This window comes from Urocampus carinirostris, chromosome 6, assembly GCF_059441175.1.
Source record: "Urocampus carinirostris isolate Australia breed hairy pipefish chromosome 6, RoL_Ucar_1.0, whole genome shotgun sequence".
NCBI lineage: Eukaryota > Metazoa > Chordata > Actinopteri > Syngnathiformes > Syngnathidae > Urocampus > Urocampus carinirostris.
The window spans coordinates 11,002,060-11,029,906 of NC_142354.1; the positions used below are offsets into that span (position 1 = coordinate 11,002,060).

Here is a 27,847-nt window from a genome sequence, read left to right on the forward strand (position 1 = left end):
GTAACCAAAAATGATCTAATTGAAATCTATCAAAATCTATGTAATATAAAGCTGATCTATCCAAACTACTTCATAAATCCTGGTGTATGTGACCTATAGGCTCCTAAACGGCTGAAACGATTTATATGAAAATGTACACAGTTGTGGTTCAGGCCTCTGCGAGAGTCTTTAGCAAGGTTTGGTGTCAAGGCGCCCCAATTAAGACCAACAAAATGCAAAAATATCTGCCATTCGTGTGGTCTGCTTTTATGGGGTTTTCTTTTTTGGGGTCTCTAAAGCCCTTTGGTGGGTAAATTGGGTACTGCAGCGCCGGACCGCTGACCACTCCAAGCAGCTGAATCCAATCTTCTATCGGCTTTTTGCTTGTCAAAAATTACATGCAAATTACAATAAAATAAGGCAGTTTTTAAAATTAAAACGAAAAAAAAATTAACATAAATACGGAAGAGTATAAGAAAGGAAGGGAGAGAGGAAGGAAAGAAGAAAGGAAAAAAGGAGAAAATAAATTAACATAAAAAAAGAGAAACAAAATAAAAATGAAAAATGAACAAAATTGAAATTAATAAACACAACACAAAATATAGAAAATAACAACATCAACAAAATAATTGAGAACAAAATTTTCAAAAGTAATATAATAATTAGAAATAAACAAAAAACAAAAAAGGAGAAATAGTCAGAGTGCTTAAAATAACACGAAAAAACAAAGGGTCAGAAAAAAGGTTTAATAAATAAATAAACTAATTTTTCAAAGTGAAAATAAGTAAAAATAAATAAAACATTAACATAACATATACAAAATTCAACCAAGTTCAAAATGACTACAAAAAAACTAAAGCAAATAAAACATGAAACATTATAACACAAAAAAATGAAGTAATTGTAAAAAAAATAATAATAAATAAATAAAGTATTAAAATATAAAAACAATAAGAAATTATTAAAAAAAATAGAAAATGTAATTATTAAACCAACAAGAGTCATGGTTCCGAAATTCTCTCCACTGATTGTACACTACTTTTGCGATATATAATTGCTTTATCTTTATTGATTTTTAATTTAGCTATTCATTCCGTATATTCATGAATTTATGCATCCATTAATTCAAGCCTTTTGTTAAAATATTTTGTACTTATAGTCGGGATTTGCAAAATGAATTCAGAATGTTATTTTATTTCTTGCAGACTACGTCTAGCTCGGATGAACGAGGAAATGCGAGAATCGGAAGCGCCCTTGGGCCAACCAGGTCAATACCCCACTACTAGCCCCACAGAGCAGCAGTACAGGAAGTGCATCCAAGAGTTCATCTGCCTCACTATAGACGACTTCTAACACTACTGACTATTCCAATGTCAGCTAGATCCGGGCGGGCGGGGCCCACTAGGACCTTTTATAACCCCCGCCTAACATATCCCGTTTTCTGCTCGAATTTCCATCTCCGTCCTCCGCTCGCTTATATGGTGTGAAGACAGGGGTGGGCAAACTACGGACCCCGGGCCACATACGGCCCTTTAGGTTTCTTGATCAGGCCTGATATAAAGAAAGTTCGAAAAGCAAGTACTAAGATTCTTTGGAAGAAGGTTGCATTTCCAGTGTGTCTTTAAACAAAGAGTGCCACCTAGAGGAATCAATCAATATTGCAGTTTCTTTAAGCGATAACGTTATATAACAACCACTTTCAACGTAAAATTTGCACTATTTAATCCTGTTAGGTTGTTGTTTTGTGTTTCCCATGTTGGCCCATCTCCCGATTAAAAAATATATTTATTTAATAAAATAATTTAAATATCATGGCTACATTTTTTTCTATTTGGCATTTTTTTAATCATATATTTGTTTTATCTATTAATACATTTAAGATTGTAATGCTAAAATAATAAAAAAAATATTTCATTGCTTTAATTTGGAATATTTCAAAACCAATTTGATGAAATGATCCAATAAAAATATAAAACAAATCATAAAATGTACATGTAAATGTCTCGATGTATATTTATTGATAACTGCTTTTTAAAATAAATGAATCATTTATTATAATATTGATTAAATGTAGCGCAAAAACACTCTTTCATTGATATTTTTTATGCATTTGATCAATTCTAGTGCTTTTAAATTTGAGAACTGTATTTCAAAATTCACTTTGCCAACGACTGGGTATGCTCTTATTTTGAAGGCGTTCCTGTTCCAGACAATATCACGACTCTGCGTTTTTTAATCAAAAAGTACGATTAAAGAATAGATATATTAATAGATAAATACTGATTTTTTTCCGAGCAGATATTGCTAATGCTAATGCAGCTAACCAAACTAGCATTAGCGCTATAGTTGCTTATTTTACAGTACTTTATTGCATAAAAACACAGTTAATGTAGTAAAATTAAGCAGATGAGAAGACAATATATCATTTATTACTGATGAATCGGGATATATTATATATTTCCATCTGGCCCTGCCCCTTGGCCTTGCAGCCGCCCAATCGAAACGTTTGCCCGTCCCTGTGTTCATCTAACGGATGCCTCGAAGTGTAAATATACTCCCGTCGTCATGACGATACGGGAAGCTGCGTGGGGAGGGATGGAAATATAAAACTGTGACAAAACGAAAAATCGAGAGAAAAAAGCTCAAAGAAAACCGTATAATATGATTCTATATTTCTGTTAAAGGAAAAAAATAACTCGCAAAAATGAAGTATGGGTTTCGTAGTTTTCAGGAAATTTGAATTTGGTAGTTCGATGGCTAAGTGGGTATTTAGAGGAGGGAAAAAAGATCTCCTCTATCTATATAAATATTTGTTTGACTAAATTAGACCATTAATTATAAATCTAGTTTAAGATTTTAAGAAAAAAACACCTAGTATTGATAAATAATTGTACTAATTTAAATGAATTTTTTTTACAATTTTCTTTTAAAAATTATCAATCCTATTTGACTTAAAATTGGAATAATAATTTTCAAATTTTTTTTAATTGAGCCAAAGCGTATTTATTGTTTTTTTTGTCTCAACAATTAAAGATAAATAAAACATCATTCATGGCGCGTTCATCTGAACGAGTTTAGAGTCAATTTTGATCAAATAATATTACAAAATTGGAATAAAAACATTGGAAATAATATTCATATTTAATACAATAATTATTCCTGTAATCGCTATAATAATAATTGATCATGTTTGTACATATAAAGAATATATTGTCCAGGCGTTTTAGACATTTTTCTTATAATAATAAATACAATATTAAAACTAAATTTCAATACAAAAACGTTTTGAAATATTCTTAGAATAAATTAAAACAATTTTAAATAGTTCTTAAAAAATAGAACATAAAAAGCAGTGAGAAAAATTCTGTAAAGAAATTAAAATATAAAACCAGTTACAATCATTTTTCAAATAAATTAGATCATGAAAAAACTTAAAATATTTCTCAAAATAAATAAATATAAATAATAAATGTAAAATAAACAAAAATGATGACTTTAAAAAAAGCATTTAAAAATGATAGAATAATTCTTAAAATAAATTAAAATATAAAACATGTCGAATAATTATGAAATAATTATGGACTTTAAAACCAGAGAAAAATAAGAAAAAACATATATATATATATATATATATATATATATATATATATATAATAATAATAATAATTTCCTTGTATTGTCATTCTGTGTAACAATGTACACAGAACGAAATGTCGATTGCACCTGACCCGTTGTAGCGAGCCGATGCAGCCGCAGCCAACAGAGGGCGCCGCCGACCACTTTTTAAGTCTTAGGAATGACTCGGCCGGGGCGCGAACCACCGACCTCCCAGTCTCAAAGCGGGCGCCTTACCATCTAGGCTACTGAGCTATATATATATATATATATATTATTGACATGTTTGATCAATATTTACTTGGAATCATCCAAGTATATTTAAAATGATGCATATTTCGTTTTTGAAATTATTATTACGTTAATTATTTTAACCCATACTTTTGGTTGGTTTGCAAAAAATTGTCAAAAAAATAAATAAATTAATGTATTTATTCATTTTTCTTGTCTGCACATTTAAAGTTTTGTTTCCTATTTTACAAAAAAAAAGATAAAATAAAAATTAAAAGATTTAAATTGTTTGCAATTCAAGACAAACAAATTTATTTCAACTTGCTAGTTTTAATATTTATTTCTCACCACGTCGGCAACATATACCCACAAGATGGCGACAAACCACTTATTTGAAAAATAGAACCACACTTCAAAAAAAAGCTCTTCCTCATATTTCAACATAGTTCAGAACGGTGTACTGTAATTAAAACTGAAGAAAAATTTTATTGAAAGACGTTTAAAAACTCTAATAAATGCTTCATTTTTGCGAGTTTAAATACTGTGCACTTTTCCCGCCTTCAGTATTACTATTTTATTCCGTCCTTTTTTTTGAATGTGTGCGTATTTTATTTGTCTTCAGCGAGGAACCGTGCAATGCATTTCCCAATGCAGTCGATTTTATTCTGTTTATTGATTGTCAATTTGCATCTTAAAATAGTAACAAATGTGTTATAACTTCTTTCTTTCTTTTTTTTTTGTCCCGTTTTGGGAAGGCCTTAGGTCGACATCCCGATATGAAAGTCGGCATTCAGCACTGACAGAGAGTTGTTTTCCCAGTTAACTTTAAAAAAAAAACTGATTTCTAGGGATGCATGATGACTTCTTTTCGAAATTATACTATAAACGAGAACGCCACCCTTTATCCGGGTCAATATTGATATTGATAATTGATTTGATATTTTATTCTTACATTCTCGACACTATACGCTGCAGGAAATTCCTATATTAGTAGCTTTTTCCTTTTTATTTTTACAGTAAAATGAGAGAAAAAAACAAATGATCAAATGAATGAGAAAATATATTTGATATAGTACAGTAGATAGTAATAAATACTTCTTAAAATTGGAAAAATTCACCAAGAGCTAAAAAAATATATACTTTAAATTTGTCAGGACCAGAACGGAGACAGGACCCACTCGCATAACGTTAACACAAGTTTTATTGAAGAAAGGCTTGCGCTCACGATTTGAGGACGCGGAAGTGGGACTCCCGTGGCGAGCGATGGCGGTGTCGGGAACGGAAAAAACGGGTCAGTAGCCGGGATGGAAGAGCAAAAACGTGGTCGGGATCGGAAACAAGTCGAAAGCGTGGTCGAGATCAAAACAGGTCGTAATTCGGGGCGGGAGAGCAGACGTGGTTGAGATCAAACAGATCGTAGCGGGAGACAAACAGGAGCAAAAAACGGGACAGGCGAAGAAGGGCTTGCCGTGTAAAAACAGATTCGCAGACGGACCTACAAAAGGGGACTGACAAGACAGAGTTTAAATACTGACAATCTGACAACAAGCTGCAGCTGGCGCTACACGGGCGGAGCAAAATGATCAATCGTTTACGGTATCAGACAGTATTTCTCCTTTTTTTTTTTAAAGCAAATTAGATACAAAAATATTACTTGTAAAAAATTATCCACTGTTCCAGGCAATTGTTCCTATTTTAAAGATTAAATTTCTTTTTTTTACAAAAAGTAAAGTGTCAGAACCAGAACAGGATCAGGACCCAAACGCGTGACGTTACTCACACAAGCCTTTAATTTTACGTAAAATGGGGAGTCACACACGTTTGACAGCAGTCTGGCGTGAAATGATAGGAAGCCAGAGGCCGACGAGATCGATACCGATTGCCAGAGTTTATATCGGACAAATGGGGTCAATACCGGACAGGACGGGACAGACAGGATAGATAATGAAACAGGATATCGAAAATGAACATGACAAACAAGACGGGAAGGAAAAATGTAGAGAATAATAAACAGGACAAAAAATAGACGGGAACGAAACTGGGAATCGATATTAAACAGGACAAAAATAAACGGGAACAATACCGGACTGGAACTACCAACAGGAAAACAGGACCGAGTCAGAAGCCACGTCTTGCGGGGCAGAGGTTCGTTGGCAGACTGACCAAGAAAAAATGAGAGCACTGAGCTTTAAAAGACGGAAAGCCAACCTGTCAATGAGCCGCAGCTGGCAGCACACAGGCGAGGCCAATTGGCCGCCATGGCAACCGTGACATAAAGTCAAACGAGAAAAATTGTATTTGAAATTAGCGAACTATTATAATTTAAAATGCTGTAGAAAAATATTTATTTCATGCACTAAATCCCGATCAAATCTCTCTCGAAATGATCCTAGCTGACTGGACCAGAGTAGCCAACATGGCCGCTCATCTCACTCGGCCGCTGCTGGATTTCAAATTTTCCATTCAAATAGCAAAGCAAAAATGTGTCTAAATTTTTTATTTGAATACCTATTTTTTTCAAATCAGCAATGATTTTAAGCAATCATTTTAAGGTAAAGTGTCAGAACCAGAACTGGATCAGGACCCAAACGCGTGACGTACTCACACAAGCCTTTTATTTTATGGGAATTGAGTCGTTCGAGTCCCAAGGTATCACTGTATATATTCATAAACATTTTAACAATGTTTATTTAATTTAACACTGTATCTCCAAGTGATCAATAATCGGTTATTCTCATCTGTTGTTAACTACGACGTGGTATTTAGCCATTATCCTTCCGATAATTATCATGCATCCCTAGTATTTTCCTTCAGTACGCTATCACGCGAATACAAAAATGCTGCACGTGTAAATAATCGTCGGTAGGATGGAGATTCCGTATCACTTTTTTTTCCGACAGACGTTTACGCACTTTTTCGTACTCTGCATGCTTTGCGGATAAATTTTCTCGGTTTCTGAACACATTCGTGCGGTGAACTCGGAAAAATCGATGTCATCGTTTTTTGTGCTTTGAGTTTCCTCTGCCAAAGACTTTTTCAAGGGAAAGTGTCTGACTTTGTATTATAGCACAGTTGTTTATGATTAGTGTTATCATAATTATCCCACCCAGCACCGGACGTCTTTTGGACGTCGGATTTTGGTCCGGTTAAGAAATGATTAGAGTAGACGTGGAAAATTTGGCTAATGTAAGATTACGCCCCCAAAAAGTCGTCTATTCGAAAGCTTGAAAAGATATTTTTTCAACGTTCATCTTTTAACCAAAACAAGACAAGCCTTTTTGTCAGGACCAGGACGGAAACAGGACGCAATTGCGTAACGTTTCTCACAAGTTTTATCGAAGGAAAGAGGAAGGGCTGCGCCCACGATCCGGTGTTCGCTGGACGCGGGAAGCAAGTCGCTCTCGTACTGGGATTGGGATCCGAACACGGAAGTGGATCTTCCGTAGGCAGTGATGGCGGTGTGAGGGATGGAAAAACTGGTCGGTAGCCGGGACTGGGAGAGCAAAGATGGTTGGGGTCGGAAATGAGTCGTAAGCCAGGACGGAGGAGTAGACGTAGTCAGGATCAAAAAATGGGTCGTAAGCCGGGACGGGAGAGCAGACATGGTCAGGATCAAAACAGGACGAAGTTTTTAGGGGGTTGGGTTGAACATAAAGTTAGCTAATGGAGCTAATACTTTTTTGGGACGTTTGGGCTAATTGTGATCCTATCAACAAGATGTCCCAAAAATAGATGTGTGAAATTCAACCAGAACCAAATTTAGTCCCAAAAAAGTCGCTGTCATGATGTTGGAGTTTGTCAGGACCCAGTCTAAAAGAAGACCAGTTTTCAATGTTTTCTTTATAACGTCTAGTCAACCACTTTAGGGGAGTTTAGTTGACTATATAGTTCGCCAATAGAGCTAATACATCTTTCGGACGTTAGCTTTTGGGCTCTGTTTGATCGGTTCAAGGCAAGATTGAGTCCAGAAATAGACGTCTAAATTTAAACATCGACCAGACCTGTTTTTAACATTCGCGTCTTTTCAACCAATTTTGCTGGGTGGGATTATTTTTTCGGGAGAAGATCCCGCCTGTAGTCGTACGAAACTTTGTGAAGTGGTAGAAACACTGTCAGTACCCTCACGGAGATTACGGTTACATATGATAAAGGGGCGGGGTCAAGGGGGAGGGGGCGTGGCCCTCTTGAGGAAGTGTTCAATGTCGTGTCTATTTGTGAGTGTTGACATAGGAGAGGTAAGGAAACAAAAAAAAGGTGCTGTAAATAGTACACTCGGTGTTTTTCAACTCCATGCCTGCAACGCTCGGATCTGTTTTTTGTTTGTCTTTTTCATCTCTTTCGAAACAAAACAACAACAAAAAACGACTATTTTCACATTAGCGAAAACAACAAAAGATGAATACAATAAAACGGACAACGTCTTCATGAACTAACCCGGCTTGTACTTTCTTTCATTGCTGTTGACTTTCTTGCTGTCTCTCGTCTTTTATTTTTGCACTCTGTTGGGTAAGACATAACCCAATTTGGGTCACGATGAGACTTTTACTGTGACTACTTGGGTTAAGTTGATGGTTCTCAGACAATGGGGCGGGGCACTCCAGTCCGTCAAGGGGTGCGAAGGCGCGTTTGACCACGGAATTTTTTTTTTTTCAACTTTCCAAAAAATCAAGTACAATTACACCTCCACTACACTAGGGAGCGGTGGCGCTCTCATTGGCAGTGTTTTTCTATTTAACCTCCACACTGTGAGTATAAGCATTGAGTATGAAGTGTAGATGCGAAGTGGAGCAGACCCTCAAATGACCCCATGAAAAAATAATTAACCCAGATGAAGAAACAGACTTGTTGGGGGGGAGGGCATGAGAGGATTTCATCTTCTGAGGGGGGTCGTAACAGAAAATAATAGCGAAGCACTGTTATAACTTGACTAAACCACTCAGATTGGCCAAAATTGGGTTTCGTTTCATGCAATCTACTAAATTTCTGTTGTTTTGTATAAAATATAAACAAAAAGGGTTGTTTTACACAAAACAAAGTCCAACCAAAAAACCTGACAAAATCTGGTAATTTGGTTTTAATCCACAATCTAGTAAATTTATTTATTGATGCTTTATTACAATTATTCATAACAAACTCAAAAAATTGGGGTTCAAAATATTACAAAAAAATCCACCCAAAAATCGTTTTATTTTAAGTCCCCAAAATGTTTTATAGCAATGTTAAAAGTTAGGGTTGAATTGTACAAACCAAAATTGGTGAGATCTAACTACCCAAAGTTTTGTTATTTTAATGTATAACAAAGTTAAAAAACAGGTTATTTGATTTTTAATACCATATTATTTTACTAGCTCAAAATTTGTTAGGTTTTTTAATAGGAATCCCAAATTTGGAAGTCAAAATCCCCCTAAACTGGTTAACTTTTAAACCTTAAATGAGTATTATAGTTTCTACAAAGAGAAATTTAGCTCCATTGTATAAAATAATCAATAAAAAAATTGTAATTTTCCTTGGAACAACATCTAGATATATATTTCTTTAAACCTAGAAATGTCATGAACCAGAACTGGATCAGGACCTAAACGCGTGACGTTCTCACACAAGCCTTTTATTTTACGTGAAATGGGGAGTCATGCACGTTAGCCAGCCGGTCTGGCGTGGAACGTGGAAAGACAGAAAGCCAGAGACCGACGGGACTATTTCCAATTGCCGAGTTGATATCGGACGGATGGGGTCGATACCGGATAGGAAGGGACAGACAGGATAGATAACGAATCAGGATATGGAAAATTAACAGGGGAAACTAAACGGGAACGAAAACTGGAGAAAATAATAAACAGGACAAAAATAGACGGGAAAAAACTGGAAACCGAAATTAAACAGGACCAAATAAACGGTAATAATACCAGACAGGAAAATCCAACGGGAAAACAGGACCGAGTCAGAACCCACCTCTTGTGGGGCAGAGGTTCGTTGACGGGCTGACAAGGAAAGCGTTCACAGCGCTGAGCTTAATTTCCTTAAAATAACACCTTAAAATATGCTTTTGTTTTCTACATTAAAAGATTAGGGTAGTTTTTGAGAATATGCGCGGCTCCATTATGCAAAATAATCACCAAAACCCGTAGTTTGTTTAAGAAATGACCCAAAAATGATCTTATTTTTTTAAAACCACAAAAAAATGTTCAATTTTTGATAACAACCTCAACATTTAGGGCCAAATTGTACAAACTAACCCAGAATTACCATTTCATTTTGTTTAAAGAGACAGTGTGTAATATTAAGTGCCTCCTAGTGGCATCTAGTTGTAGTGATCATTTGGCACTGGCTTATCTCGCGTTAGCCAATAGTGCCCCCTAGTGGTCAAATATTACACACTGCGGCTTTAAAACTACTTTTCACACCAACTGTGACATTTCGGCGGTTTCTAAGACACTAGCTAGCCGCTAACGGACATGTCGTTGCTTTCTTCACTGCAGGCCTTGCCAAAGGAGACAGAAGGTTTAGATCCTTACCACGGGAAAGAGTGAGTGATGCATTCTGGGAACTTGGGTTATTTCTGGTTCTGGTTTGGGTCAAATATTCTGGAGTTGGCTGAGGTTTGTTTGAGCTGGATCCGCTTCACGTTTAAAGCCCTGGTGTGTAATATCGGAACACTAGATGGCACTGTTGTCTGATGCGAACAAAAAACAGTGCCGCAGCAAGCAGCAAGACGTGGGACAAACATGGCGGTGACCTTAGGTATGGATTTCACAATGTAAAAGAAATAAAAATTCCTCAATTTATGATTTTATACAAAATGTAACACTGGTATGATAATTCATGTATTTTTACCTGGTATTCAAATACATGTTTGTTTGTACCGGTAAGAGGCACTAAATATTACACACTGTCCCTTTAAGCATTTTTTAATAAAAGATTGGCCTCACCTTTGCAGTCTGGTGAAAGATCCAATGCTCAAGTTTTTCAAAGCCAAAGTGTGTATTATATAGCGACCCCTTGTGGAATAAAAGTACTTTATATGTTTAAATAAAATACTATTGATTCAAATAAGAAGCAAAAACGGATGTTCTATCTCATAAACATGATTTGTTTTGAAGGTTTAGACCACATGCGAAAGAACGTCTTACGACAAATTGTCCCTTTAAATGACACCACAGCCAATCAGATTTAAGTCGGTTGCGTGGCCGCGCCCACTTCCGGTCTCAAATTTTTGAGACCGTGACTTTTAATTGATAAAGTGATGTGGGATTTGGTCTCTTGTATTTTGTTTATGTTGTAAAAACACGAAGTTGGATATCAGATGTGTTAACAGACTCATTTAATACCAGTGAATTTTGGTGATGTTTGGGCGCTTTTGGGCACGACCGGAAAAAGGCGGGACTAAATGACCTGCTTAATTCCTATTGGTTATAGCTCTATTTAACACAGAAAGGGGCAGGACTTGTTGGATTTTGTTGTTTTTCTATTGGCTGTGGGCGCGGCTTTGTTGCCTACTTGAATTGGCTGTGATATTATTTGATGGGTCAATATGACGTAAGAGGACCTGTTCTTTCTCTCAGAGGTCTCAAACTCATTTTAGCTGGGGGCCACATGCGAGAATAAAAATCTCTCTGGGGCCTGACTAGTAGATTTAAGAAAAATAGAGAAAGAAAGAGAGAGGCAGGGAAAAAGGGAGAGAAAAAAAGAGTGGGGAGAAAGGAAGATAGAGAAGAAGGAAAAAGGAGAGAGAGAGAAAAAGTAGGAAAGTGAGAGAGAAAAGGGGGGAGAGAGAGCAATATAGACAGTATAAAAGAGAAAGGGAGAAAAAAGGAGAGAGGTAGACAAAAGAAGGAGAAAGAAGAGAAAGAAAGAAAAGACAAAAGACGGAAGAAAGTAAAAAGAGAAAGGTAGAAAGAGAGAGAAAAAGAATTTAAAAAGAAAGAGAAAGAGGGAAAAATAAATAATCAGTCAAAAGACAGAGTGGAAAAAAGAGACAGACAGAAAAACAGGAAAAAGAAAGAGAGAAAGTGAGGAAAAAGAAAGAAAGAGAAAAAAGGGTGAATGGAAATAGAGAAAAATAAAGAGAGAGAGAAAGTGGAAAAAAGAGTGAGGAAGAGAAGTGAGAAATAGAAAGTGAGAGAAAGAAAGAATAGAGAAAGAAATATAGAAAGAGCAGGAGCAAAAGAGGAGAGAGAAAGAGAGAGAGACATACAGCTCCAGTTGCTTTTTGGGTGGTGCCTGGCTTTGGCGACATAAAGTGGACATATCTAAAACTGCAGCTCATTTTTCTCTTGGGCTTTTCAGCATTGACTCGTGGGCCGGATCAAAACCCTTGGAGGGCCTGAACCGGCCAGTGGGCTGCATGTTTGACACCGGTGGTTTATAAATCTTTGGACATTACATTTAGAAATGTGTATTGGTAGTACACATTTTAAACAAGCTGACATGTTTGTCCGCCATCTTACTACTACGGAAGCCCGAGTGGGGATTTTGCAAAGGGAGCTTGTGGTGTTTTCAGCTCTTAGCTGTTACTTCGCACACACAACTGAGACCTCAATGGGATGGCTGAACTCGGAGTCCCGCATTTTTTTTTCACTTTTTCCTTCTCTAGCCAGCCGTGCCATTTGGCTGGTCGTGCGAGCCGACCTTGCCGAATTCCTTGATTCAGGGTCCAGACACTCGGTGATTCCGGCATCTGGTGCTTTTCTTCCTACCATACCTTTCCTTCTCTAGCCACTCATGTTAGCCACTTGGCTTCTCCCACTACGTTCCTCTGCATTTTCTTCGGGTTTTATTTCTCAGCTGGGCCAAGAAGCAGCCTCAAAATATTATAGTCTTTTATTCATAACTCTGGAAACCCTTTTTTGACTTCCAGGTGACGTCTCCGGTGACTGCGGGGAAGTCTTTCGCCAGTTTTCTCTCCTGGCGTCTCTCCAGCCCCAAAAGTTGAAGAGGAGGAGTCTGCAGTTCGGACGCCGCCACACTAAGGAATAGACAGTGTAGTTTAAGTTCCGTGATTAAGGAATCTTCAACATTTTTCCACGGTTTCCTTCTCTAGCTACTTGTGTTAGCCACTTGACTGCAGGCTATGGCTCACTCTTTTCAGGAAATTTAACAAGAGGGTTTTTTTTCAAGTATTATTCAAAACCTTACCAAGGAAGCTGTAATCAAGACTCAATAAAGGAATCCGCCCCTTTCATCGCAAATTCCTGGGTATGTTTGGCTTCCACTTAAGATTTTGATGTACTCGACATACCTACTCACATTGCCGCACTATTTCTTGAGAATTGTCAAGCTTATTATCTGGCAATCTCACTTCAGCAAAAGTAAATGTATTTTTCTGGGAATTAAGCCACTTCGCGTATTATATAGCGACCCCTGGTGGTGTAAAAATACTTGATTTATTTGAATAAAACCTTGATTTCTGTCAGGACCAGCACACAGGGTAGACCCAATCCCGTAACACAATTTTGTTGAAAGAAAGGGGAAGGGCAGTCGTAAGCCAGGACGGGAGAATAGACGTAGTCAGGATCAAAGATAGGTCGTAAGGCGGGACGGGAGAGCAGACGTGATTGGGATCAAAACAGGTCCTAGCCGGGGACAAACAGGAGCAAAAACGGGACAGGCGGGAGTCAGGGTCGAAAAAGACTTGCCTAACATACACTGCGGTTCGCAGCCGGACTGACAACAGGGGATTGACAGGACTGGGTTAAAATAGGGACAGGGAGACAATCAGAACCCGCAGCGGTTGGAGGCAAAAGAGCAGGCACAGGTGATTCACATCAGTAATCATGACAGATTTCAATAAATAGCAAAAACAGATGGACTATCTCATAAACATGATTTGGTTGAGAAAATAGGAAAAATATTAGACAAATTGAAGGAGCTGACATGTTTGGCGGCCATTTTACGACTACGGTAGCCCAATTGATCATTTTGCAAAGTGAGATTGATGCTTTTAGCACTCAACCGCGACTTACTGTACTCAGCTGAGCCCCAAATGTGATGGTTGCTAAGTCCTGTCAATCAGGCACTTTTTACTTTATTCTTCACTGTTTCCTTGTCGAATCACTTATGTTAGCCACTTGACTGCATGCTATGGCTCATTGCTAGCCTCTATTTTGTTTCTTAGCTGCAGCATTTTTCTTTAGTGTCAACTAAAAGTTGCTGAGTTTCGTGATTCAGGCATCTTCCGCTTTTTCCCACGTTTTCCTTCTCTAGCCACTTATGTTAGCTACTCGGCCGCAGGCCATGGCTTACTACTAGCTGCTATCGTTATTGTTAGGCGTTCCTGCTTCATCCTTCAGTGTAACTCACCTTCAACAGGTGGTCGTGCAACCCAAAGTTGCTTAGTTCCGTGATTCAGGAATCTTCAACTTTTTTCCACAGTTTTCTTCTCTAGCCGCATGAGTAAGCCACTTGACTGCGGGCTGTGGCCCACTGCTAGCTGCTATGCTCATTCTTTTGAGCTAATGCTGCTTTTTTCTTCTTCAGTGTCACTCACTGTCCACAGCTGGCCTTACAACAGAAAGTTGCGGAGTTTCGTGATTCAGGCATCTTCCTCTTTTTCCACGCTTTACTTCTCTAGTCACTTCTGTTGGCCACTTAGCTGCAGGCTATGGCTTACGGCTAGCTGCTACGCTCATTCTTTTAAGGTGCTGCTGCTTTTTCCTTCTTCGGTGTCACTCACTGTCCACAGCTGACCTTACAACAGAAAGTTCTGGAGATTTGTGATTCAGGCATCTTCCACTTTTTCCACATTTTACTTCTCTAGTCCCTTCTGTTAGCCACTCGGCTGCAGGCTATGGCTTACGGCTAGCCACAATTGTCATTGATGGCAGTTCCTGCTTCGTCTTTCAGTGTCTCTTACCTTCAACAGGTGGTCAAGCAATTGAAAGTTGCTAAGTTCCGTGATTAAGGAATCTTCAACATTTTTCCAAAGTTTTCTTCTCTCGCTACTTGTGTTAGCCACTTGACTGCAGGCTATGGCTCACTGCTAGTCGCTACTTTGCTTGTTAGCTCTTTAGTGTCACTCACTGTCCACAACAGGCCTTGTAACAGAAAGTTGCAGAGTTTTGTGATTCAGGCATCTTCGTTTTTTCCATGTTTTCCTTCTTCAGCCACGTATGTTAGCCTCTTGTCTTCAGGCTATGGATTACTGCTAGCCACTATTGTCATTGCTAATCGCACCTGCTTTATCGTTCGGTATCACTTACCATCGCTGTGATAGAGGAATTCATCCTTGGAATTTTGCTAAATAGTATATTTGGACTGGCTTCCATAATGTGTTTTATTCCAATGCACACATTTCAGCTACATTCTAAGATATATCTTTCTGTACATTGCAAATTTTTAATAAAGGATTATCCATTTATCTCGAAAGAAATGGCTTTATGAGAAAAGTTTTGTTCGTAACCACTAAAAAGATGCAAACATTGTTTCCCCTGATTCCTTTCATGACATATATTTTTTCAAATTTCAAAATACAGTGGAACCTCGGTTTTTGAACGCCTCTCAGTTCGAACAAATCGGTTCTCGACCAAAAATTTAGAGAAATTCTTGCTTCGCTTTTCGTTCAAAAAATCGGAGTTCGAACGCCGGTACGCTAGTGGCGATGCTAAGCGGCGTACGGGTGTAGATTGCCCCCACCCCTCGCGAAGAACTGTTGTTACGAGACCGCGCACTTCTTTTTGCTTTCGTTTTTAAAATCGGTGAACGGAGTGTTTAAACCCCTAATTATTCCTCGGAAGAAGGTCGGTGCAAGCAGCAAAGTTGCTACAGGTAAAAAAAGAAGAGTAGTGCGTACAACTATTGCATTTAAGAAAGAAATAATAGCAAAATATGAAGAAGATGTGCGAGTTTCCCTTCTTTCCAGGGAATAGAGCATGGCTTCTGCAGACCACCACAAAGGTAAGAAATCCTATTCATAAATCTTTTCTTTATCCTTTAACCGCTCACCACTTGTTGTGGGGACCCCGGTGCTAAATGACGTGTAAACGACCTGATTTTTTTATTTTTACACGTTCATGTTAGCGTAATCTTACGTACGGAAGATTACGCTAATGCGAACGTACGATTAGCCTGGGTTAGCTTCATGTTTACGTTCATGGTAAGCCTTCAAGGATTTGGAACGGATTAAAAGGATTTTACATTACTTATAATGGGGAAAAACGATTTTTGGTGATCGACCAAATCGGTTTTCGAACAGGGTTCTGGAACGGATTATGGTCGAGAACCGGGGTTCCACTGTACTAGAAAGGCATACAACAAAAAATGGTGCACCGCCACGTCAAATAGCGGCGCTAAAGAGCATCCCGAGCACTTCAGCCCCCTGTAAAGGCACATAAAGAATAACCCCGGAAGAGAGTTTCTACGTTCTGCTGCTAAAGCTAACGCTGCGTCGATGTCCTATCAGTTCGGGGTCTGACCGCTGGAACCCAATTCGAATTCAGACCCGAATTCGATTTGATTTCGGTGTCTCCGGAGAGGTAAGTCCAATACGACACATATCGAGTAAGGGAAACTACATAAATGTCGGTGTGCAACTGTTGTTATGACACGCCACCGATGTTAGCTTTAGCCACCTAAACATTAGCACTGGCCTATATTAGCTAACAAGAGTTAACGCGACGTATTTGCTCATTAAACTTATCTAAATGGCTTTGTACTAATATAGGTTGTGTAGCTCTTTTAAGTAAAAATCATGTTTGCTATGTTGACATTTGTTTAAGACTTTTGCTCAAAGTGCAACTGTTGACATTAGTTTCTATGTCTCCCTTTTATTTGTTTATTATTTCAAAATAAACGAGCACAAACCTTTTACACGACTTTTGCATGACGCAAATTTCGATTGACGAAAGTCACTTTGAAGAAAAAAGACGAGAATTTTGGTTTGATTCAAAGATCTGCATGACGTATTAACAAAGCAGTAATGTAACACAACATACATATTTAGGTATTTACTCAATATCTATCCATCCATTATCTGCACTGCTTATCCTCAGTAGGGTGGCGGGGGTGCTGGAGCCCATCCCAGCTATCTTCAGGCAGTGGGCAGGGGACACCCTCAACTTGTTGCCAGCCAGTCGCAGGGCACACAGGGACAGACAATTCGCTCTCTCATTCATACCTAGGGACAATTTGGACCGCCCATTTAACCTGACATGCATGTTTTTGGAATGTGGGAGGAAACCGGAGTGCCCAAAGGAAACACGCAAGCACGGAAAGAACGTGCAAACTCCACACAAGAGGTTTGATCTCATGACTTCAGAACTGTGCCGCACATGCGCTAACTACTGCGCCGCCGTGCTGCCTTTACTCAATATACAGATTGAATAAAGACATCTCTTCTGAGGTGGAGATTGCAAAGTGAAATTGCCATATGGGAGGGATGGAAACCTATGGAAATTAGCAAATATGTTCCAAACATCAGGTACCGCAGATTCTAACATTAAAATAGTTAAATAGTCTATATTGAGTAAGGTATGCACATGTAAAGGATGAAATACATTTTATTTACTTTTTGGTGTGAAGAGACATGAGCTGGTCGATTGGAGTTAACGAGTGAATGCAGAAGGGGTCGAAAAGACCGGCAGATACAAATTCAGACTGATATGAAAAATTTGAGAAGATTCTCTTGCTCTCAAAAGACTTTTTTTGATCTTTAATAAATAATTGTCCAGATCGCGGATTAGTTATGGCCATATTAGCTAGGGTAATGATTCATGTGCCTTTACGTATTTATGGGTTATCACATTCTTTGTTTCCATTGTTGTCATCTTCTTGCTTCCACATTTAGCATCAATGCAAGTTTTGTAACCCATAGCAAATAAATATAGCACAAAAAAATACAGTATCTTAGCGCTGACTCGCAAATTATTTACAAAGCACATGAGATCCTGAACTGAATGTAGAAACAGAACGGTATTGTGGGGGGTAAGTTCATCCAGCACTATCTGCATTTTCATGATGCTGCGAGTCTTACCTCTACATACGCATGAACAACGCAAAGTATAAATTTGAGGTTTTTAGTTACAGAAATTATATGTAAGTGATTTCGAATAGTGGGGGAAATGCTGTAAAAGAGGGCAGAAAAAGCACCTTATTCCACACTGAAGTGAAAACGTAATGCAAGGATGCTGTATCCCGGTGGTTTACTACATTTGGAACACGAATCTACTAGTTGTGCTGTTTTGCTTTGTGAAACTCTTTGTCATAATAATTTAGGATGTTTAGTTTTTAAGCCGACCAAAGCTAATTAAACTATCAAGAAAACCAACTATTACAAATTGTCTCCATGCAAAACACAAGAAATACATCATTATTGTTAGTTTAGTATATATAGAGACATTGTTATGAGGGACGAAAATAAAAGAATAGCCTTACAGTAAAGACATTTATACAGCTTCCAATTATTAGTTGTTATATGTGTGGATATATGTATAGCTCGGCTTCTTCAATATTATAATAAGTACATGTATACACTGTCCATCAAATAAGCTTCTTAATAATCACACATCCATGCGTCAGACTATGACTGAGCTCTCTGTTGCCTCAAGTACATTACTAAGGGGTAGAGTGTTTCTTAGTGAAATGCCTAGCACATTCGCCTAACACACAAAAGGTCCCCGGTTCGAGAGCAGCTGGGAAATGGATTGAGCACCACCAGGCTGTACTTGTCCAAAACACACCTAAAAAATCGTGCCGTTACCACCCGAGTGGTTAAAGGATCCACTCATCCACAGAGAGGAAACACATGCTTCTACCTTTATAGAAAACCAAAATGCATTCTAATGGGAAAGATGAATGCTTCAAATCTTTTTTAACAAGTGTTTGCTAAATGTATATCAGCGTGGCGTCAAGTAACCAATTATCGCCTTTTTTTTTTTTTTATCTGGACGATAACCGTGAATTCATCTTTGTCCGTTTTCGGTCCAATAAATATCGCGCATCCCAAATCCTTAACAAGAACATTAACATGACATTTTTTTGTGTACGATTTCAAAAAAAGATGAACAGCAACGGGAACAAGAGAGCTCCAACTACAGCCACTCAGCGACTTAAGCAGGATTACCTCAGGATAAAGAAAGACCCCGTGCCTTACATCTGTGCCGAGCCTCTTCCCTCCAACATCCTCGAATGGTACGATCGCCATCTCACGCTGCCTCTAATGAGCTCGTTTGGATTTTCTGCTTTAAAGCGTTCGCTGTTAATTCAGACTGCTAAAAACGTGATCAAGAAACGGCAAAGGTGTTGTACAACATGAGTGGGCATACTTTGAGTTGGTAAGGGGTCCAGGCCAGAATGGGAAAAAGTAATTGTTTAATTTGATTATGTTTTTGTCTAACTGCTAATACAAAATCTCGATACATTAGCTTAGAAAAAAGATATCCTATTTTTCTAATACATATTTAGGAATAAATATACATGTTCACATGCATATGTACTTGGTATCTTATTTTATATTTATTAATGGACCGTTGCATCAAATTTGTCTTGAAACTCTCATAATCTAGCAATTTAATATGCCCCTTTTTGTGTAACCTTTGTAGTTATGTGCAGTCTTTTGAGTGATTTTGTGATAAAGGGCGATACAAATAAATGTGACATGACCGTTTTAAGCACAAAATTGATCATATGCACTAAAAATCGAAAAATGATTTCCATTTGCATATCATTTAATAAATATATTGATAAATAAAAACATGCCATTAAAACGACATTTACATCATTTGAATGTACACTTTATTTTTTTGTTAAAATATATTTTTATGGAGGAATGACACAAAGGGGACACCTGGGACAAGACTTGCACCACAAACACAACAAAATGGCAGTAACTCCTTTCTTTTCTTCAATTGGTCGAATTTTAAAAGATCTGTTGGGCTGTACCGGCAGTAACTTGCTTATCGCTGTAGAAATCCAGTTTTTACTTTTTAAGATATTTTTTTTTCCCGATTCGCAGATTTTGACGTTTTCATAGTTATTATGTTTATTATGTTTCCCATAAACTTTCTCTGCTCCATCTTTAGTGTGGTAGAGATTAAAATGTTGTTTTTTCAAGGACTCTTGGGCAATAAACGAATTCTATTTATACTTGCGTTAAGCTGAAATTCCCATGAAACATCTGCTTTTCAATCATTAATTTTCCCCACAATTCTGTTAATTATTACTTGCATTCTGATGATTGATGTTCTACGGTATCAGCAACTTTTTCTTCGCGTGTAAAGAAAAGTAATACTCCTTATTTGTTTATACACCGTAAATGTTTAATAGAAGGGAGCCGTTGATAAATGTATGCCAGATTGTATTTATTAAAACGTGGCAGTGGTCACTGACTTTTTGGGTCGCTGTCATCTTTTTGCTCTTCATTTGTGTGTACAAAGGTCAGAGGGAGAAATATAATTTCTTGTGTTGATTCTTTATCAGGATTTTTAATAAAGTGTTACTATTTCTTTTGTTTCTTGAAGGCACTACTTGGTAAGAGGTCCTGAGAAAACTCCGTACGAAGGTAAAAAAATGCGGGTTTAATTATTGATCGTAGGTGAAGTTGTATGTGTCGTGGTGATGACGCTTGTATTTGTTTTGTTTTCCTACTAGAGGTTAAAGAAAAATGTTCATATTAAAAACATGATAGGTAATCCCCTGAATAATTCATTTTTTAAAGAAGAATTGAGCAAAAATTATCCTTGTGTTGAAAATAAAATAATAATAAAATAAATAGAATGCGATTGGCTAGCAACCAGTCCAGGGTGTCCCCTGCCCACTGCCCGATGATTGCTGGGATGGGCTCCAGCATCCCCGCGACCCTACTGAGGATAAGCGGTGCAGCTGATGATGATGATGATAAATAGAATGTGTCATAATAGTCTGTAATAATTGTTTGCAATAGTCTTTGATCTGTGCAGCCCTTTGAGACTCTTGTGATTAAGGCCTATACAAATAAACATGACTTGACTGACTTGAATACATAATTACCCAATATAACGTGTTGATATAGAGTATTTAAATAGTGATACATACAATACACACTGTAATAAAAATATGCCAGTGTGGGGGTGGGGTTTAATGTGGTCTTTTACTCCCCCGGGTGGAGTTAAAGAGCCTCGTGGCATGAGGAAGAAATGATAATAAAGGTACAAAAGAATTGAGAAAAGTTTGAGATTTTTCTTTCAATAAGTTGCCCTCCAAATCGGGTTGTTTTGTTGAAAAAAGAAAATAATAAAAATTAGGGTCAAAATGTGTAAAACAACCCCCAAAACAGAATCATCTGCACCCCCAACATGTAATAACCACAGGTTACTAACCTTTTTGAGGCTGAAAGCTACTTTTTCTTTTTTGTTGTTGTTTCAAAAACTAGTCTGATGTATATTTCTAAAATAAAATGTTTTTACTATGTTTTACCAGTTAGTAGTTATTAGAAGTAGGATTAAATGGTCTCAGTCAACCACTGCTTGTATAAAGGGATTGCTTTGAATGATTTATATCAATTTCAGGTTAATTTCAAAAATAATTTTACAGGAATTGATAGTTTATTTAAAGGCACTGTTCATGTTAATTGTTTATAATCTATCTATAGTGGAACCTCGGTTCTGGACCATAATCCGTTCCAGAACCCTGTTCGAAAACCGATTTGTTCGATCACCGAAATAATTTTTCCCATTAAAAATAATGTAAATCGTTTTAATCCGTTCCAACACCCTGTTTACCTTGAATGTTTGACGTAAACATAAAGCTAACCCAGGCTAATCATACGTTTGCGTTATCGTAATCTTCCGTACGAAAGATTACGCTAACATGAACATGTAAAAATAAAAAAGTCAGGTCGTTTACAAGTCATTTAGCACCCGGGTCTCCACAACAAGTGGTGAGCGGTTCATTGGAAAGGGGGCTGCGTTCCAACACCCTGAATCTTGGGCTCCGTTCCAACACCCTGAATGTTTACCTTGAATGTTTAACGTAAACATGAAGTTAACCCAGGCTAATCGTACGTTCGCGTTATCGTAATCTTCCGTACGAAAGATTACACTAACATGAACGTGTAAAAATAAAAAGGATAAAGAAAATAATTATTCATAGGATTTCTTACCTTTGTGCAGAAGGCGCAGGTGGACGGTGGGGAGAGGATCAGACACTCGCACACCTCCTTCATATTTTGCTATTATTTCTTTCTTAAATGCAATAGTTGTACGCTCTACTTTTCTTTTTTCACCTGTATTAACTTTGCTGCCTGCACTGACTTTCTTCGGAGGCATAATTAGTGGCTAAAACACTTCGTACACCTATATTAAAAGCGAAAGCAAAACGAAGCACGTCCGCACGCGATAACAGTTGGTCAGGAAAAGAGCCATCTACACCCGTATGCCGCTCAGCATCGCACCCTAGCGTACGCACTCACGCATTACCGGCGTTTGAACTCCGATTTTTTTGACCGAACAGCGAAGCAAGAATTTCTCAATTTTTGGTCGGACTTCGATTTGTTCGAACTGAGAGGCGTTCGAAAACCGAGGTTCCACTGTATCTATCTACCCTGGTCATATCCCTCGAGAGGGGTGACCGACAGCAAGACAAACGCATACAAAAGTAAAGAAAATTGAAAAGGGGAAAAAGTAGCAAAAACATCACACACAAAAATCTTTTGGACCATGGACAACCCAAATGCCCAAACACCCAAACAAGGTAAGCACCTCAGCACCCAAGTCGATCATGCTTTCGTCCCTCCAGATGAAACGGGACACGAGAAAGCAGCCGTGTCACTCGGGTCAGGGTGACACAACACACTCTTCTGTTCAACAACAGGGCCCGACAGCTTTCACTGGTTTACCCCAGCCGCATCATACGGGTGCCCTTAGAACGCGTCCCAACATCCTACTATCCTCTCACAATACCTCTCCACTCATTCCTATCACCAACAAATTTAAAATGCCAGTTGAAATTACATTTCCTAGAAAATTTAAATGAGTCCTTACTGTTGATTTATTTTCAGAACTGGATCGTGGGCTACTCTGGTGTTCTTGGGGGGCTCCTGTGATGGTAAACCGTGAACAAATAATGGATCTTTTTTTTCTCCCTGCAGGAGGTTACTATCACGGAAAGCTGACATTCCCGCGGGAATTCCCTTTCAAACCGCCAAGTATCTACATGATCACCCCCAACGGCAGATTTAAATGTAACACAAGGCTGTGTTTATCCATCACCGACTTCCACCCGGACACGTGGAACCCGGCGTGGTCTGTCTCCACCATCCTCACGGGTCTGCTCAGTTTCATGGTGGAGAAAGGACCTACACTTGGGAGCATCGAGACCTCGGACCACACGGTGATTTAGTTGGCTTTAGTTTGCTCAGTCACACAAGTAGAAAGCAGGGTTTGTACGGGTGCTTGAAATCATTGAAAATGCTAGAATTTTTATGTGTTTTCAATGCCAGGATAATGCTTTAATTTTGAGTGACGTGCTTAAAATTTTTTAAAATTGTTGACATTACTGTTTCTTGGCTGTCTAATGATAAACAACGCAACAAATTAAGAATTTTTTTTCAAACGAGCGGAGAAATGCCACTAACATGCCTGCTCTGGTGGTTTACCCTTATATCGCCCCCTACTGGTCACATTCAAATCGAGAAAACTCTTTTTTTGGCTCGGCTCACTGAAAAAAAGCTGTCTTTCTGCTCTCAAATGGCTCCTGAGATTATTTTTCTTTGAATGTTTTATAAATAATAATGAAATATAATGCCAGAAAATTATTTAGTAATGAGTTATTTTAATATATATAAAAAAACATGAAATTGAAATTAAAATACTCAGAGCTACTAAAAAAGGAAAATACAAAACATAATTTTAGATTTTTACACACTGAACATTGAAAACATTATTCAGTGCTATAAAAAATGATAAAATGAAAAAAAAATGCTATTCTATTCTAACTGATTTAGACAAGGATCTTCTGAAAAACATGTTAAAATTAAAAAGATCTGCGTCAAGATTGAAAGATTTGTACAATTGGTCCAAATTTGTCAAATTTTTCTGCTTTTTATACATACAGTTCTTTCTTTTCTTTTCTGTATTGAACTCAATTATTACCCAACACCTATGGAGCCCTTTCCGTGTTTGTGAACTAGTGTGACTAGCGACTTTGTTTTAGTCATCAAAGTCAACAACAACTAAACGTTGATTTGATCCCCTCTGGATTTTTTTCTTTGAAGGTACTGGAAAAATTGGCCTTGAAAGTGCTTGAATTTGGCCGAGGAAAAGTTATGAGATTGGTCGCTCACTCAAAAATTAATGCTCTTCCTTCCGTCTCTTCCTCCAGAAACGACAACTCTCTGCCCAAAGCATCGCCTTCAACCTGAAGGACAAAGTCTTCTGTGAATTGTTTCCCGACGTTGTGGAGGTGAGACGACTAAACTGGAAATAACGTTCATCAAAAATGTCAAGTATTACCTCGGTTTTGCTACTCTACAGATTTTGCATCGTGCATTAAGGCGCACGAATAACCGAAATCTAATCAACGTTGCTTCGTGACTTAGTGGTATTTCATAATCGCATAAAACTGCTTTTTTTCAAGGATTTATAGACGGCAGACCCTAACAAAGCTCCCCAGAAGAGGGTGCTGTTTGCCTTAATTTCACCACTTAATAATCATTGTGAAATTCACATAAAATCTCGATCTGTAGTTGAACCGGTTTTTGTCTCTTTTGAAAGGAAACAAGTGTTGCCCCAAACTGAAATAATGACCGCAAGTGCTACTAACAAGAGCAATCTAAGTTGGAACATACAGAAATAGGCTTCTATTCTCGCCTGAATTTTCTTTGCCGATCACATGCAAGATGAGCATGGGCATTTTAGCTGCTCCCAGGTCAAATTTGATCACAATCTGAGAAAACTCCGAATTTGTCTTATGCACATTTTCTAAGGGTTTGTCTAAGAGTTTCCAAGAGTGGCCATTTGGAGACTTAATACAGACACCTCTTTAGTTCTCAACAGTCTGACAGGTCTCAGGTGAGTAATGGATGTCACTAGTATTAACCCTCAGAACAACAAGTGGTATCAACAATGACCCCCATAGGTTTTTATTCTTTAAATCTTTAAAGTTAAAAAAGTTGTAATACTTTCCTATTCAAAGTATTCCCTATAAAACATGATGCCTTTAGTCTTTCAATTTTTTCCCCCCACTAAATATGGACCCCACTCATGGAAGAGTAGGAACTGGTAGGTCTTGCATTCAAGGGTTATCTAACACAGAAAATGAAATTTCCTTTTAAAACCGAAAATCGCATCAAAATAGCAATACTAGTCAGAAAAATCGCTATTAGGGTTTTTTCCTAAAATAGTGCAGCCTTATCGCGCATTATGTTCTGCATTCTGGTTGGCTAAACAGTCTACCGCTTATTAATATTAGAAGGTACAGTCTATACAGTACTTATATTTGTTAAACAAATGCCTAGACATTGTCCTCCTGTTGAGGTTTTTGAGTTTTTCCTTGCCCTCATGTAGGTTTCAGATCAGGGGATAGTCTGTCGTCTGTGCAGCCCCTTGAGACTATAGAAAACAACTATAGATCTACATATAAAAACAGAATTACAGTTGAATAAATGGTCTTTATTGTCATTATACCAAAGTACAAGGAATTTGGAGGGCTACTCCTTTGAGAGCGAGAAAGCGATTTAGAGATTGTCTGGCTAGCTATAAGCTAGCGTTGGGTAAGCGTGACTTCTGCAAGGATTACAATACAAGAGTCACAAATGTAGCAGATTTCCACGACTAGTAGCTCAAAGTCCTCCAGTTCATGGGTAATGGATCTTCCTCAGTGGATTCCTGAATGCGATAACAAATCCAGGGAGAACTCTCAGGTTTTCAGCATTTCTTTGCGCTCTTCTGACATTCCTTGGAGTCTAATTCCAATGTAACAAGCCACTAAAGCTTTGAGCTGCGGCGTTTGTTTTGGTAGCCATTTGTCAAAAGTTGCGCAAACTCATTTTGCAAACTTTGCCTCGCCTTTATCGGCAAGTGCCATTAAAACCCCGAAATGTGAAATTTATTTTGGCCAAACCCTTTCATCTCATCTCTCATCTCATTAGCTGCACCTCTTATCCTCAGAAGGGTCGCGGGGGCCAAACTCTTTACCACTCAATTAACAAACTGGAACTATAAATTGTTAAAAAGAAAACTCAGTGACCTGTGTTGACCATATCGCGATGTGACGCAGTACGATAATCAATAAGATTTTGGTTATCTACCCTTTTATCTCTATGCTGTCCTAATGAATTCTTTTTGAATCCGCCAGGAAATGAAGCAAAAACAAAAAGCCCAGGAAGAGCTGAACGCCCGCACCCAGCCCCTCCCCCTGCCCGACGTGGTGCCCAACGGCGACCCCCAGCAGGCGCACTACGGGCTCCCGGCCCTCAACGGCGGGCCCCTGGGGCCCGGGGCCAACCCCGCCCAGGGCCTGCAGCAGGCCAACCGCAACCACGGACTTCTCGGCGGCGCCCTGGCCAACCTCTTCGTCATTGTGGGATTTGCCGCCTTTGCCTACACCGTCAAGTACGTGCTCAGGAGCATAGCGCAGGACTGATCTTAAGGGTGGGGGGCACGTACTTCAAAGGGAGTAGGGGGGGGGGTCAGGATCGGACTTTAGGGGGGGATCGGATTGGGAACGGCTCCTGGGTTGCGGAGAAGCATTTTAGAGGGACTACTGAGTGCATATCAGCAACCGGATATCACGTTTCCATCCTCGTTTATTTTTCGTATCCAAACCGACCAATTGCGGACCTACGTGAGGAGTTAGCCTAGCGAAAACGTCGCATCCCGTGGCCCCCCCAAACCAGTCGCCTGTCGGGGACCAGAGCAGTCAGGATCGCCCTAGCAACCGTACACAATCATTGTTTCCCCCTGTATATTTTTTTTCCCCCTCATCAAATTTTTTGTGCTTTTTAATTTATAGAAAAGCCAGAACTGATCATTGTACTGTTGTGCAGCGCGTTTCAGGTTTTTTTTTCTTCTCAGCCACAACACTTGGGAAATAAATCCATCATAAAAGGAGTGCTGATGTTTTGCTTTTCAGATTCCTTTTCTGAAGCTTCCTGCTCACGTGAGATTTATAACCATGATGAGGCAATCTTTTGTTGACGTCAATTTTGTATTACAGTAAAGAGGCTCTGATTATGTTTTGTTTTTTCCAAATGTTTTTATTTACATTTTCACTTTAATGGTGAAAGACTGTAAGCATAGGGGTCTCCATTGAAAAACTTTTGTAAGTACTGTATGACATTTCCCACCTAAACAACACACTCAGCCACACATTCATGCCATCCAGGGAAGAAGAAAAGAAAAAAAATACAATAGGAAAAAAGGGGGGAGGGACTAAGTAAGAAATTATAACTATCAATATGGATAGTGTATTTATACATATACATATATGTATACATGCACAAACACACAAGCATTCACACGTATATATCAGTGTCTGAAATAACGTCTGCCCGGTCGCCCGGGGCGTGCATCTTTTACGTCGGGCGTACAACTTACACAACGTCTCCGCCCGGGTGACCGAAAGATTTTTTTATTTCAAATTTAGCGTTTGCTTTATTCCGATTTTGAAATCTTCGTTCGGTTTGTAAATTTCGGTTCATTTTGCAATTTTCATACTCGACAGCCAATCAGAAGCCTGCACCGAATAACTTCGTGCTTCTGGACTTTCCCAAGCCTTATAAGGTCGTGAATTTGCATTTTCCAAAGTAGATGCACAGAAAACACTTAAAAAATGGAGAAGTGGTTAGGAATCAAGCCAAAACCTCAGCCTCAGAAGAAAGATTCAAAAGAAGCTAACAAAATGTATGACGCTACAAAACGTAAACGTACATTAAAAGCATCGCAGAAAGAGGAGTTCAATGTGTCTTGTAGCAGACGACACAACGCAAACATTGCATGAATGAAGATGAGTAAATACATACTGATGGCCGATGGAAAACAGCGATGTCATATACTTGCAATGAATGTTATAAGTAGATTTATAATAAACTTAATTTTAAAGTGTTATGTTATATATA

At 38.4% G+C, this 27,847-nt stretch overlaps 2 protein-coding genes across 3 annotated transcripts in view; both read left to right on the forward strand.

The window, feature by feature from the left end:
* Positions 1–8,254, forward strand: part of acap3b (ArfGAP with coiled-coil, ankyrin repeat and PH domains 3b) — a 101,674-nt gene extending 93,420 nt beyond the window's left edge. The window contains exon 24 of the mRNA XM_088337852.1: positions 1,185–8,254. Coding sequence (XP_088193978.1) covers positions 1,185–1,332 — 148 coding nt within the window. The 3' untranslated portion in view covers positions 1,333–8,254. The remainder of the gene's footprint in view (positions 1–1,184) is intronic.
* Positions 8,255–16,124: 7,870 nt separating this feature from the next.
* ube2j2 (ubiquitin-conjugating enzyme E2, J2 (UBC6 homolog, yeast)) lies at positions 16,125–26,840 on the forward strand. Of its 2 annotated transcripts, none has more exons than XM_088337854.1 (6): positions 16,125–16,292; positions 18,815–18,945; positions 20,274–20,314; positions 22,880–23,121; positions 24,112–24,192; positions 26,086–26,840. In XM_088337854.1, the coding sequence occupies exons 2-6, from the start codon at positions 18,815–18,817 to the stop codon at positions 26,371–26,373; spliced, it is 783 nt and encodes a 260-aa protein (XP_088193980.1). In that variant the 5' UTR covers positions 16,125–16,292; the 3' UTR covers positions 26,374–26,840. The 2 variants fall into 2 exon arrangements, with proteins under 2 accessions (XP_088193980.1, XP_088193979.1); XM_088337853.1 differs by lacking the exon at positions 16,125–16,292 and adding an exon at positions 16,774–17,054.
* The last annotated feature ends 1,007 nt before the right edge of the window (positions 26,841–27,847 follow it).